At 41.1% G+C, this 14,957-nt stretch overlaps 1 protein-coding gene across 2 annotated transcripts in view; it reads left to right on the top strand.

The window, feature by feature from the left end:
* DHX38 (DEAH-box helicase 38) overlaps positions 1 to 14,957 on the top strand; it is a 757,289-nt gene that overhangs the window by 200,832 nt on the left and 541,500 nt on the right. For both annotated transcript variants that reach the window (XR_008400173.1, XM_053699448.1), the window contains exon 7: positions 10,744 to 10,820. Coding sequence is in view for 1 of the 2 variants with exons in the window: in XM_053699448.1 (XP_053555423.1) it covers positions 10,744 to 10,820 (77 nt within the window). In the remaining variant the exon portion in view is untranslated. The remainder of the gene's footprint in view (positions 1 to 10,743; positions 10,821 to 14,957) is intronic.

The following is a 14,957-nucleotide window of genomic DNA, read 5'->3' as shown; positions in this document are numbered from 1 at the left end:
CTTAAATTGTGACCTTCTTGTCAAACTATTTTCTTAGAATAAACAGAGCTTTCGCCATCTCTGTATATGGGCCTTACATATATTTATATAAAGTAATCATGTCACCTCTCAAGCGCCTTTTTTCTAGAGAAAACATACCCAGTTTGGCTAACTAATTATCCATTCCCCTTATTAATTTTGTGACCCTTCTTTGAACTTTTTCTAAATCTGAAATGTGTTTTTTAGAGATTGGTCCCAAGAACTGCACTCTATACTCAAGGTGAGGGCTTACCAGGGTAACCAGGATATAGGGACAGAATTATGCTTTCTTCTTTTGCATCAACACCTCTTAATAGTATCTTCTTATCCTTAGAAGCCACTGTCCTACATTGTACAACCATTTTTAGCCTATCTATAAGTACTCCCTTATCCCTTTCCTCCTCTGTTTGGCTAAGTCTAGTGCCATTTAAATAAATAATTGCCTGCTTATTTTTTTATTTTATTTTTTTTAAACATTTTATTTATTGAGGTTTTGCGAAAACAATACAATGTATATGGAATATCATATCATTATAACAATCAAGATTAGTGTATTCCATTTTAACAGAGTCTCTATAGATACAAATAAAAAATTTCCAATATAGACATTCCAATAGTAGAGACTGAAACCCCCTTTTTCTTTTTTTTCCCCTTTGTTGTCATTTTCCACATAAGCCAAGATTAGGAAATCAAATTATCACTTTCGAACTTATAACCTTGGAATGGCAATGCAATAAACACTTAAAATGGTAGCAAAAATGAAAATATCAGTTAACTGTACAAAGGATATGATAAGATGAGTAAATATATTGCTCTGACTACCCAAGCAGTACTGCTACGGTAGAACTAGTAGAATTAAATTAACATCAAAACATATTGCAAGGGTTATTATTAATAAAAACTGTAGTAAGGTTGCGGCACAAGAAAAAGATAAGCCGCATGATTAGCTCTCCTAAATAAGGAGGTTCAAGTGTGTGGGGGGGAGGTGACCAGATAAATATAATTATAATATGCTGAGGGGGTCTTTGAAAAATAAGATGCCCAAGCCCACTTAATCCGCTTTTGTGAAGCACAGAACCAACTAACAATCCTAAAACATAAATACAGGACATAATGGGGAACATATTATAAGCAGTTGAATGGAACGTGTTACATGCCGACTCCCTTAAATGCATAACCGAGAATATACATATTGAACAGCCTTAAGCTACAACAGTATAACATTGCCTGAATCATATACGGTACAATACCAGATGGGGTACATGCAATAACTTAAACAGTAGAGTGGATTGCGATGGTTGTTAGCTGTAGAGAGAATATATATTAGTTAGTCTGCATATCAAGCAACCCTAAATAAGAGCATGATAACATCACCTGACCCCTCTAACCATATAGTACTATGTCTCACATAAGACCTGAAGCTGGTTAATTGGCAATTTAATATTAAAGTACAAGCAGTCTCTTGACTATGGAACAGATACGCTGGTTTAGAAGTTAGTGTAGAAGTACAGTCCCATTATAGATTAACACCTGGCCACCCCCAAAGCCAGGTGTCCATTGAAGCGTACTGATCTTGTCCATAAACAAGAATGTGTTTTTTAGCAATGTCCGGGACACATACAAGGATAGTCAAACATGAAGAGTGTCTAAGATTGTGCCTAAATATAGGCTTCTGGGTAGCTACAGGCTATACACTTATCCCATGCCCGATCGTTCAAGGACCGAAAAGAACTCAGCTGCGTCACAGAGGAACACATGTGGCTCCGCCAGTATTAAAGTAAGGCATAGACTATGTCACATAGGGGTTTGGCATTTTATCTTGTGCAAGGCATAGGACTATTGTTCTGTACATTAAGCATATAGTAAGGTGTCAGTAGACCAAAGGCACTCAAACCAATCGTCTCAGAAACCTCAGCAGGCTTAGCGGTCTGCAAGAGAGCATGTCTAGCCGATACCTCTAGGAACAAGTAACTCCGAGCCTGGCAGGGGTTCCAGGTTGTTCTTCTCAACTACAGCAACAAGTAGGTAGACTTCCCCAAAGATTTCCTCAGCTATCAACTCCGGCAGCGTCGGAAGGCACTTCCAACCTCTAAGCTTAGGGAATGTCTGGGCAGTTATAGGGACTATGCCGAATGCTGTTTCCATAGATCCATGTTTGTGTGGAGGAGAGATTATGTCCGCCTCCTCACATCTGGTCGGGCTATCAGTCAGCACCTCAGCTGAGGGTGCTGCGGTCACAAAGCACACCTCTATACCTCTCCGTGTGTTATGCGGGATGAGCGATGGACACCGGGGCCCCAGGGTGCCAGCCTCATCGCAGGTGGTTGTGGAGACATGATGTAAGGCATCAGGGTTTGTAAGATCTGCCTCGGCCAAATGAGTCGCCGCCTGAAGTGTGCGTGTAAACTCGACTTGGTAGTTGTCCAGAAGTTTCCTCAGCTCTCGGAGGATGAATGTCGCTAGGTCCATGTTGTCTCTCGCGTTAAATGTCATTGGAAAATGTAATATGGCTATTATTAGCCAATTTCTTATCTCTTTAGTTGTATGCCGCGTGGGTTTTAAAATGGCCGCCGCTCAGCACTCCGATCAGCTAGACAAGCATCAGAAGCCAAAATGTGTCTATAAGCTGCAGTGTTGCCCGGTGTTGGTTTAATAAAGTCACTGGTCACACAAGTATTAGCTGTGATTGAAATGAGGGAGCTTAAGTGGCCGTTAAATTTGTTTTTTATATATAGTGTGGCCAGAGCCACAATGAGATGCGGCCGCTCAGCTCCAGTGGTGGCTCCTCCCCGCCTGCTTATTTTTACTTCCAAAATGTAGAACCTTAAATTTTCCAGTAGTAAACCTCCTGTTCCATTTACCCATTCTTCTAATTTTTGTAAATCCCCTTGTAAAGCAATTTCATCCTGCCCTGACCTAATTACCTCACACAAATTTGTATCATCTGCAAAAATAGAGATGTTGCTTTTTAATCCTTGCTCCAAGTCGTTAATAAAAATATTATAAAGAAGAGGGCCAAGGACTGATCCCTGGGGACTCCAATATTTACCTTTATCCATTTACAACTACCCGTTGCTTCCTGTCTTTTATCCAGTTACTTATCCATGGCCTAACATTTTCAGATGTTCCCAGTCCCTTAATTTTGTATATTAATCTCTATTGTGGCACTGTATCAAACACCTTTGCAAAATCCAAGTATATCACAGCAACATATTCCCCTTTATATTTATTTTGCAAGATGTACCGAGTCCACGGTTTCATCCTTACTTGTGGGATATTATCCTTCCTAACAGGAAGTGGCAAAGAGAGCACCCACAGCAGAGCTGTCTATATAGCTCCCCCCTCAACTCCACCCCCCAGTCATTCTCTTTGCCGGCTCTAAGCAGGAAGGGTAAAATGAAAGAGGTGATAAACTGTTAGTTTTTATTTTTCTTCAAGCAAGTTTGTTATTTTTAAATGGTACCGGTGTGTACTATTTACTCTCAGGCAGGAGATGGATGAAGATTTCTGCCTAGAGGATGATGATCTTAGCATTTGTAACTAAGGTCCACTGCTGTTCCCACAGACGCTGAGGAGTACAGGAAAACTTCAGTGTGAGGAACGGTTTCTTGCTATACAGCAATGAGGTATGTTCAGTCATTTTTTCTGGAGAGACTGTGATAATTCAGAAAGGCTGACAGTATCCCCATGAGGGGAAGGGTAAGCAGTAATCCTAGAGCTAAAAAGAAGGGCATTACTTAGCTTGCTTATGGGGCCAATTACATATATGGTTGACACTGAATGTAAAATGTTTGTGTGCAAACGTTTTTTGGATGGGAGTGCTTTAACGTTTTTTGTGGGCAATAAACGCGTTGGGCAACTTTATTAGGACACACATGGCTTATTTTTAGGGTCTTGGAACCCACATGGCTAGTTATAACCGCTCTGGTGCGGTTCTTTAAGGCTCAGGGAACATCGAGTGAGATGGGCGGGGCCTATTTTCGCGCCTCAGTTGCGCACTTAGTTTTGTACAACAAGCAGCAAACTCTTGAGGGCCCTGGTGTATGTTTGGGGCCAAATCGAAGCTTTTACCCCACACTTTCGATCCCTGAGGGCAGGTAGGGCCACAGCAGGGCTGTGGCAAGGTGCTGAGGTTTTTTTTTCCGGATTTGGGCCTATTTCTCCAACATAGGTGTGTCCGGTCCACGGCGTCATCCTTACTTGTGGGATATTCTCTTCCCCAACAGGAAATGGCAAAGAGCCCAGCAAAGCTGGTCACATGATCCCTCCTAGGCTCCGCCTTCCCCAGTCATTCTCTTTGCCGTTGCACAGGCAACATCTCCACGGAGATGGCTTAGAGTTTTTTGGTGTTTAAATGTAGTTTTTATTCTTCAATCAAGAGTTTGTTATTTTAAAATAGTGCTGGTATGTACTATTTACTCTGAAACAGAAAAGAGATGAAGATTTCTGTTTGTAAGAGGAAAATGATTTTAGCAACCGTTACTAAAATCGATGGCTGTTTCCACACAGGACTGTTGAGAGGAATTAACTTCAGTTGGGGGAAACAGTGAGCAGACTTTTGCTGCTTGAGGTATGACACATTTCTAACAAGACTTGGTAATGCTGGAAGCTGTCATTTTCCCTATGGGATCCGGTAAGCCATTTTTATTAAATAAGAATAAAGGGCTTCACAAGGGCTTTAAAGACTGGTAGACATTTTTCTGGGCTAAAACGATTGATTTATAAGCATTTTTAATAGTTTATAGCTTTGAGGAGTTATTTTATTCTTGGGAATTATGTTAAAGAAACGGCAGGCACTGTATTGGACACCTTTTTCACTGGGGGCCTTCTCTAATCATAGGCAGAGCCTCATTTTCATATGATTTCTCCTATGCAAATATTCCTCCTTTACGTCAGTCGAATGACTGGGGAAGGCGGAGCCTAGGAGGGATCATGTGACCAGCTTTGCTGGGCTCTTTGCCATTTCCTGTTGGGGAAGAGAATATCCCACAAGTAAGGATGACGCCGTGGACCGGACACACCGTTGGAGAAAGTAATTTATCAGGTAAACATAAATTCTGTTTTTCGATCCGGACATTAAGGGGTTAATTGTTAAAAAATGTTGTGGTGCAATCTTAACTACCTATTGTGTGCCTACATACAAAATTTTGAAAAATTTGGTGCATGTTTTGGCGTTTTTGCAGAATGTGTATACTTTTTTCTCTTAAAGGCACAGTACTGTTTTTTTAGATTATTTTTTTCACTAAATAAAGTGTTTTCATGCTTGTTTGTAGTCATTACTAGCCTGTTCAACATGTCTGACATTGAGAAAAGTCAATGTTTAATATGTTTAGAAGCCATTGTGGAACCTCCACTTAGAATGTGTCCCTCATGCACTGAAAGGTCAATAAATTGTAAACTAAAAGTATGTCACAGGATGATTCTCAGTCAGAAGAGAATCAGGTTATACCATCTAATTCTCCCCAAGTGTCACAACCGTTAACGCCCGCACAAGCGACGCCAAGTACTTCTAGTGCGTCTAATTCTTTCACCCTGCAGGATATGGCGGTAGTTATGAATACTTCCCTCACTGAGGTTTTATCTAAGCTGCCGGGGTTGCAGGGGAAGCACAGTAGGTCTGGTGTGAGAACAAACACTGAACCCTCTGACGCTTTATTAGCTGTATCTGATGTACCCTCACAATGTTCTGATGTGAGAGATTTGCTGGCTGAGGGAGAGATTTCTGACTTAGGAGATATGTTCCCTCAGACAGATATGACGGCTTTTACATTTAAACTAGAACACCTCCGCTTATTGCTCAGGGAGGTTTTAGCGACTCTGGATGATTGTGACCCTATTGTAGTTCCAGAGAAATTGTGTAAAATGGACAAATTCCTAGAGGTTCCTGCCTACTCTGATGTTTTTCCAGTCCCTAAGAGGATTTCGGAAATTGTTACTAAGGAGTGGTATAGACCAGGTATTCCGTTCGCTCCCCCTCCTACTTTTAAGAAAATGTTTCCCATATCAGACGCCGTGCGGGACTCGTGGCAGACAGTCCCTAAGGTGGAGGGAGCTATTTCTACCCTGGCTAAGCGTACAACTATACCTATTGAGGACAGTTGTGCTTTCAAAGACCCTATGGATAAAAAATTAGAGGGTCTCCTGAAGAAAATATTCTTCAAGGTTTTCTTCTCCAACCTATAGCGTGCATTGTTCTTGTAACTACTGCAGCGTCCTTTTGGTTCGGAGGCTCTGGTTGAGACTCCATTAGAGGATATTCTGGATAGAATTAGGGCTCTCAAGCTAGCTAATTCTTTCATTACAGATGCCGCTTTTCAATTGGCTAAATTAGCGGCGAAGAATTCAGGTTTTGCCATTTTAGCACGCAGAGCGTTATGGCTTACGTCCTGGTCTGCTGATGTGTCATCAAAAGCTAAGCTTTTAGCCATCCCTTTCAAGGGTAAGACCCTATTCGGGCCTGAACTGAAAGAGATCATTTCAGATATCACTGGAGGGAAAGGCCATGCCCTTCCTCAGGATAAGATGAATAAGATGAGGACCAAACAAAATAATTTTCATTCCTTTCAAAACTTCAAGGTGGTCTCTCTTCCTCTTCCTCTGCCGCGAAGCAAGAGGGGAATTTTGCTCAATCCAAGTCAGTCTGGAGACCTAACCAGACTTGGAACAAGGGTAAGCAGGCTAAGAAGCCTGCTGCTGCTACCAAGACAGCATGAAGGGGTAGCCCCCGATCCGGGACGGATCTAGTAGGGGGCAGACTTTCTCTCTTTGCTCAGGCTTGAGCAAGAGACGTTCAGGACTCCTGGGCTTTAGAAATAGTAACCCAGGGGTATCTTCTAGATTTCAAAGATTCTCTCTCAAGGGGGAGATTCCATCTTTCTCAATTGTCTGTAGAACCAGACAAAAAGAGAGGCGTTCTTACGCTGCGTAGAAGACCTATATTCCATGGGAGTGATCTGCCCAGTTCCGAATACAGAACAGGGGCAAGGGTTCTACTCCAATCTGTTTGTGGTTCCCAAAAAAGAGGGAACTTTCAGACCAATTTTGGATCTCAAGATCCTAAACAAATTCCTCAGAGTCCCATCCTTCAAGATGGAGACCATTCGGACTATTTTGCCAATAATCCAGGAGGGTCAATATTTGACCACCATGGACTTAAAGGATGCGTATCTACACATTCCTATCCACAAAGATCATCAGGTTTGTCTTTCTGGACAAACATAACCAGTTTGTGGCTCTTCCCTTCGGGTTGGCCACGGCTCCCAGAATTTTCACAAAGGTGCTAGGGTCCCTTCTAACGGTTCTAAGGCCGCAGGGCATTGCTGGGGCGCCTTATCTGGACAATATCTTAATCCAGGCGTCAACTTACCAATTAGCCAAGTCTCACACGGACATCGTGTTGGCTTTTCTAAGAGGGTGGAAGGTGAACTTGCAAAAGAGTTCACTTATCCCTCTCACAAGAGTTCCATTTCTGACAGAGGTCAGGAAATCAAAGATTTTATCCATCTGCCGAGCTCTTCATTTCATTCCTCGGCCATCAGTGGCTCAGTGTATGGAGGTAATCGGTTTAATGGTAGCGGCACTGGACATAGTTCCGTTTGCTCGCTTGCATCTCAGACCACTGCAACTTTGCATGCTCAAACAGTGGAATGGGGATTATGCAGATTTATCTCCTCGGATAAATCTGGACCGAGAGACCAGAGACTCTCTTCTTTGGTGGTTGTCACAGGATCATCTGTCCAAGGGAATGTGTTTCCGCAGGCCAGCATGGGTCATAGTGATGACGGCCGCCAGCCTGTTGGGCTGGGGTGCAGTCTGGAATTCCCTGAAAGCACAGGGATTGTGGACTCAGGAGGAGGCTCTCCTCTTGATAAATATTCTAGAAATATTCAATGCGCTTCAGGCGTGGCCTCAGCTGGCGTCTGCCAGATTCCTAAGATTCCAGTCGGACAATATCACGACTGTAGCATATATCAATCATCAAGGGGGAACAAAGAGTTATCTAGCGATAATAGAGGTTTCCAAAATAATTCAATGGGCAGAGACTCGCTCTTGCCATCTATCAGCAATCTATATCCCAGGAGTGGAGAACTGGGAAACAGATTTTCTAAGTCGTCAGACTTTTCATCTGGGGTAGTGGGAACTCCATCCGGAGGTGTTGCACAATTGATTCAGCAATGGGGCACACCAGAATTGGATCTGATGGCGTCTCGTCAGAATGCCAAACTTCCTCGATACGGGTTCAGGTCAAGGGATCCTCAGGCAGTACTGATAGATGCTCTAGCAGTACCCTGGTCGTTCAACCTGGCTCATGTGTTTCCACCATTTCCTCTCCTTCCTCGTTTGATTGCCAGAATCAAACAGGAGAGAGCTTTGGTGATTTTGATAGCACCTGCGTGGCCACGCAGGACTTGGTATGCAGACCTGGTGGACATGTCATCTCTTCCACCATGGACTCTGCCACTGAGACAGGACCTTCTGATTCAAGGTCCGTTCCAGCATCCAAATCTAGTTTCTCTGTGACTGACTGCTTGGAGATTGAACGCTTGATCTTTTCCAAGCGGGGGTTCTCTGAGTCGGTCGTAGATACCTTGATTCAGGCTCGAAAGCCTGTCACTAGGAAAATTTATCATAAGATATGGCATAAATATCTTTATTGGTGGGAATCCAAAGGCTACTCATGGAGTAAGATCAGGATTCCTAGGATTTTGTCCTTTCTCCAAGAAGGATTGGAGAGGGGATTGTCAGCTAGTTCCTTAAAAGGACAGATATCTGCTGTGTCTATTCTATTGCACAAGCGTCTGGCAGATGTCCCAGACGTTCAGGCGTTCTGTCGGGCTTTAGTTAGAATCAAGCCTGTGTTTAAACCTGTGGCTCCGCCATGGAGTTTGAATTTAGTTCTTAAAGTTCTTCAAGGGGTTTCCGTTTGAATCCATGCATTCCATAGATATTAATCTTCTATCTTGGAAAGTTCTGTTTCTAGTTGCTATCTCTTCGTCTCGAAGAGTTTCTGAATTATCTGCATTACAATGCGACTCGCCTTATCTTGTTTTCCATGATGATAAGGTGGTTTTGCGTACCAAACCTGGGTTCCTCCCTAAGGTTGTTTCTAACAGGAATATCAATCAGGAAATTGTTGTTCCTTCTCTGTGTCCTAATCCTTCTTCTAAGAAGGAACGTCTGTTGTACAACTTGGACGTGGTTCGTGCTTTGAAGTTTTATTTGCAGGCAACCAAAGATTTTCGTCAAACATCTTCTTTGTTTGTTGTCTATTCTGGAAAGCGTAGAGGTCAAAAGGCTACGGCTACCTCTCTTTCCTTTTGGCTGAAAAGCATCATCCGTTTGGCTTATGAGACTGCTGGACAGCAGCCTCCTGAAAGAATTACAGCTCACTCTACTAGAGCGGTGGCTTCCACATGGGCTTTTAAAAATGATGCTTCTGTTGAACAAATTTGTAAGGCTGCGACTTGGTCTTCGCTTCATACCTTTTCCAAATTTTTCAAATTTGATACTTTTGCTTCTTTGGAGGCTATTTTTGGGAGAACGGTTTTGCAAGCAGTGGTGCCTTCCGTTTAGGTTCCTGTCTTGTCCCTCCCTTCATCCGTGTCCTAAAGCTTTGGTATTGGTATCCCACAAGTAAGGATGAAACCGTGGACTCGGTACATCTTGCAAAAGAAAACAAAATTTATGCTTACCTGATAAATGTCTTTCTTTTGCGATGTACCGAGTCCACGGCCCGCCCTGTCTATTCAAGACAGATAGTATTTTTTATTGAAAACTTCAGTCACCTCTGCACCTTTTAGTTTCTCCTTTTTCTTCCTTGGCATTCGGTCGAATAACTGGGGGGTGGAGTTAAGGGGGGAGCTATATAGACAGCTCTGCTGTGGGTGCTCTCTTTGCCACTTCCTGTTAGGAAGGATAATATCCCACAAGTAAGGATGAAACCGTGGACTCGGTACATAGCAAAAGAAAGAAATTTATCAGGTAAGCATAAATTTAGTTTTTTTACTTCCTTGTAGAATCTAATTAGATTAGTTTGACATGATCATAATTTTGTTTACACGAATATGCTCATCAATATAATCCCTTCAAGTATCTTTCCCACTATTGATGTCAGACTAACTGGTCTATAGCTTCCTGGATCAGCCCTGTTTCCGTTTACGTCAGTCCTGGGGTACTATGCCTGAGGATAATGAGTCTTGAAAAATTAGGAGTTGAGGTTTGTCTATAACAGAGCTAAGTGTATTCCATCTGAACTTGGAGTTTTATTTACCTTAATATTATCCAGTTTTTTTTTTCCTGATAGCCTCTAGGGATAACCCAGTTAATGGTATGGGCTTGTATGTTCTAGTTTGTTTCAAAGTATCTCCCATTGGTTCATCTCGTGTATACTAAAAAAAAAAAAAGAACTGGTTTAGTACCTCAGTACCTCAGCCTTCTCCCTGTCACTGTTAATCATGCTACCCTTCACACATTTGAATGTACCTATACCTATATTTTTTTGCCATTTATGTACTTAAAAAAACCTTTTAGGGTTTGACTTTAAACCCTTTAGTATTTTCTTCCCTTATAAATATTTGATTGTGTTTAATTTTTTTTTAGAAGTGAAGCAAAACCAAAATGGTTGTGGGACATGCATTTAGAATCCCTTGCCCTCATTTTTAAACTATTCTAAATTTATGGATTGTGTTAATGTTACATTTTTGTTTTAACCATGATTCCCCACAGGAAAGCAGGCAGGAGAAGAGGACTGGATCAACTTCATGTCAGAGGAGGATAAGCAACAGTGGGAGGACGATCAGAGGGTAAATAAACTTGTATTTGCCTACCATCCAGTACTTCTCTTAAAGGGACAGTTTACTTGATTTTTTTTATTTATAGTTTAAAAAAAGTTAGATAACTGCTCATTCCCCAGCTTTGCACAACCAACATTGTTATATTAGTATCCTTAAAACCTCTAAACCTCTACATCTCTGCCTGTTTCTAAGCCTCTGCAGGCCGTCTATTATCTCAGTGCATTTTATTAGCTTTGTACCACCAGATAGTGCTAGGTCACATGTGCCATATAGATAACATTGTGCTCACTTCCTGTGGAGATATGCAGAAACCAGCACTAATTGGCTAAAAGCAAGTTTGTAAAAGAACTAAGATAAGGGGGCAGTCTGCTGAGGCTTAGATGCAAGGTATTCACAGAGGTAAAAAGTGTATTAAAGGACCAGTCAACACAGTAGATTTGCATAATCAACAAATGCAAGATAACAAGACAATGCAATAGCACTAAGTCTGAACTTCAAATGAGTAGTAGATTTTTATTTTCTGACAATTTTAAAAATTACATCTTTTCCACTCCCCTGTACCATGTGACAGCCATCAGCCAAACACAAATGCATACACGTACCATGTGACAGCCATCAGCCAAACACAAATGCATACACGTACCATGTGACAGCCATCAGCCAAACACAAATGCATACACGTACCATGTGACAGCCATCAGCCATTCACAAATGCATACACATTTAAAAAGACTGTGCACATTTTGTTAATGGAAGTAAATTGGAAAGTTGTTTAAATTGGCATGCTCTATTAAAATAATAAAAGTTTAATTTTGATTGAGTGTCCCTTTAATATAACAGTGTTTCAAGTAGATGATCTCTTTAATATTTATTTCATGTAATTGGCAAGAGTCCATGAGCTAGTGACGTATGGGATATACAATCCTACCAGGTGGGGCAAAGTTTCCCAAACCTCAAAATGCCTATAAATACACCCCTCACCACACCCACAATTCAGTTTTACAAACTTTGCCTCCTATGGAGGTGGTGAAGTAAGTTTGTGCTAAGATTTCTACGTTGATATGTGCTTCTCAGCATTTTAAAGCCTGATTCCTCTCAGAGTACAGTGAATGTCAGAGGGATGTGAAGGGAGTATCACCTATGGAATGCAATGGTTTTCCTCACTGGGATCTATGTCATAGGTTCTCTGTTATCGATCATAGAGATTCATCTCTTACCTCCCTTTTCAGATCGACGATATACTCTCATATTACATTAACTCTACTGATAACCATTTCAGTACTGGTTTGGCTATATGTGGATGTTTTCATTACTTAAGACACTCTCAGCTATGGTTTGGCACTTTATGTATTTATATAAAGTTCTAAATATATGTGTTGTACTTATATTTGCCTTTATTCAGGTTTTCAGTATATTTCCTTTTGCAGACTGTCAGTTTCATATCTGGGAAATGCATTTTTTATAAAAATGTATTTCATACCTGGGGTTTAGGTTTTTTTTTTCAATTGACTGTTTTTTAAATGTGCGGGCAGAATGAGATTTTTTTGGTGCAAAGTTACGTTCATTGACGCAAATTCGTCATTTCCGGCGTCTTAGTTGACACCAAGTCTTTCACAAGGTTGCGTCATCTGTGACGTGAGTGTGTAATTTCCGGACGTTATTGGCGCCAAAAATCTTTTTTCTGTTTGTGTGCGTCATACTTGGCGCCAAATATTTTCATTATTTAAGACCCCATTTCTATATGCCTCTTGCCTTTTTTTCTATCAGAGGGCTATGCTGTTTGCATATTTCCCATTCCTGAAACTGCCATATAAGGAAATTGATAATCTTGCTTTATATGTTGTTTTTTTTCTGCAAGATGTCTCAATCTGATCCTGTTTCAGAAATCACTGTTGGAATCCTGGTGCCTGATAACAGTTCTACCAAAGCTAAGTGCATTTGTTGTAAACTTGTGGAGGTTATTTCTCTAGCTGTGGTTTGTAATGGTTGTCATGATAAACTTTTACATGCAGAGAATGTATCCATCAGTAGTAGTTCATTACCTGTTGCTGTTCTCTCAACATCTAATGCACAAGATATACCTGTAAATTTAAAATAATTTATTTCTGATTCTATTCAGAAGGCTGTGTTTGCCATCCCGCCTTCTAATAAACGTAAAAAGTCTTTTAAAACTTCTCATAAAGTTGATGAAATTTCAAATGACCGGCAACATGCTAAATTATCCTGCTCTGATGAGGATCTGTCTGATTCAGAAGATCCTACCTCAGATATTGACACTGACAAATCTTCTTATTTATTTAAAATGGAGTATATTCATTCTTTGTTAAAAGAAGTGTTGATTACATTGGATATGGAGGAAACTAGTCCTCTTGATATTAAAACTAGTAAACATTTAAATTCTGTTTATAAACCTCCTGTGGTTACTCCAGAGGTTTTTCCAGTTCCTGATGCTATTTCTGATATGATTTCTAAGGAATGGAATAGGCCTGGTACTTCTTTTATTCCTTCTTCAAGGTTTAAAAAAATTGTATCCTTTGCCAGCAGTTACTTTAGAGTTTTGGGAAAAGATCCCCAAAGTTGATGGGGCTATCTCTACTCTTGCTAAACGTACTACTATTCCTACAGAAGATAGTACTTCTTTTAAAGATCTTTTAGATAGGAAACTTGAATCTTATCTAAGGAAAGCCTATTTATATTCTGGTCATCTTCTCAGGCCTGGAATTTCTTTGGCTGATGTTGCAGCTGCTTCAAATTTTTGGTTGGAGACTTTAGTGCAACAAGCATTGGATCCTGAATTGTCTAGCATTGTTAACTTGATTCAACATGCTAATAATTTTATTTGTGATGCCATTTTTGATATCATCAAAATTGATGTTAAATCTATGTCTTTAGCTATTTTAGCTAGAAGAGCTTTGTGGCTTAAATCTTGGAATGCTGGCATGACTTATAAGTCTAGATTGCTATCTCTTTCTTTTCAAAGTAATAAGTTATTTGGTTCTCAGTTGGATTCAATAATTTCAACTGTCACTGGGGGAAGGGAGTTTTTTTGTCTCAGGATAAAAGACCTAAAGGTAAATCTAAAGCTTTCTCCTGTTAAGTGTAGTCAGTCCACGGGTCATCATTACTTCTGGGATATTAACTCCTCCCCAACAGGAAGTGCAAGAGGATCACCCAAGCAGAGCTGCTATATAGCTCCTCCCCTCTACGTCACACCCAGTCATTCTCTTGCACCCAACTAATAGCTAGGATGTGTGAGAGGACTGTGGTGATTATACTTTTTCCAAATTTTCCAAATTTGACACTTTTGCTTCTTCGGAGGCTGTTTTTGGGAGAAAGGTTCTTCAGGCAGTGGTCCCTTCCGTATAAAGATCCTGCCTGTCCCTCCCGTCATCCGTGTACTTTAGCTTTGGTATTGGTATCCCAGAAGTAATGATGACCCGTGGACTGACTACACTTAACAGGAGAAAACATAATTTATGCTTACCTGATAAATTCCTTTCTCCTGTAGTGTAGTCAGTCCACGGCCCGCCCTGTTTTTTATGGCAGGTCTATATTTTTAAATTATACTCCAGTCACCACTGCACCCTATAGTTTCTCCTTTCTCGTTTGGTTCTCGGTCGAATGACTGGGTGTGACGTAGAGGGGAGGAGCTATATAGCAGCTCTGCTTGGGTGATCCTCTTGCACTTCCTGTTGGGGAGGAGTTAATATCCCAGAAGTAATGATGACCCGTGGACTGACTACACTACAGGAGAAAGGAATTTATCAGGTAAGCATAAAATATGTTTTTTACTGTTTTCGTTCCTTTCGACAAAATATGGAACAGAAACCTAATCATTCCCCCAAGGATTCTGTTTCCAATTGGAAGCCTTCCTCAAATTGGAATAAATCCAAGCCATTTAAGAAACCAAAGCCAGCCCCCAAGGCTGCATGAAGGTGCGGCCCTCATTCCAGATCAGCTGGTAGGGGGAATAGGATTCACAGTAAGACCATCTGTGAGAAGATTTTTTCTCTCACGAATTCCAGCAAACCCAGTAAAGGCTCATGCTTTCCTGAAGTGTGTTTCAGACCTGGAGTTATCAGGGGTAATCATGCCAGTTCCGTTTTAGGAACAGGGTCTGGGGTTTTATTCAAATCTATTCATTGT

This window comes from Bombina bombina, chromosome 1 (genome assembly GCF_027579735.1).
Source record: "Bombina bombina isolate aBomBom1 chromosome 1, aBomBom1.pri, whole genome shotgun sequence".
Taxonomy (NCBI): domain Eukaryota; kingdom Metazoa; phylum Chordata; class Amphibia; order Anura; family Bombinatoridae; genus Bombina; species Bombina bombina.
This window is presented reverse-complemented; position numbering and strand designations above follow the sequence as displayed.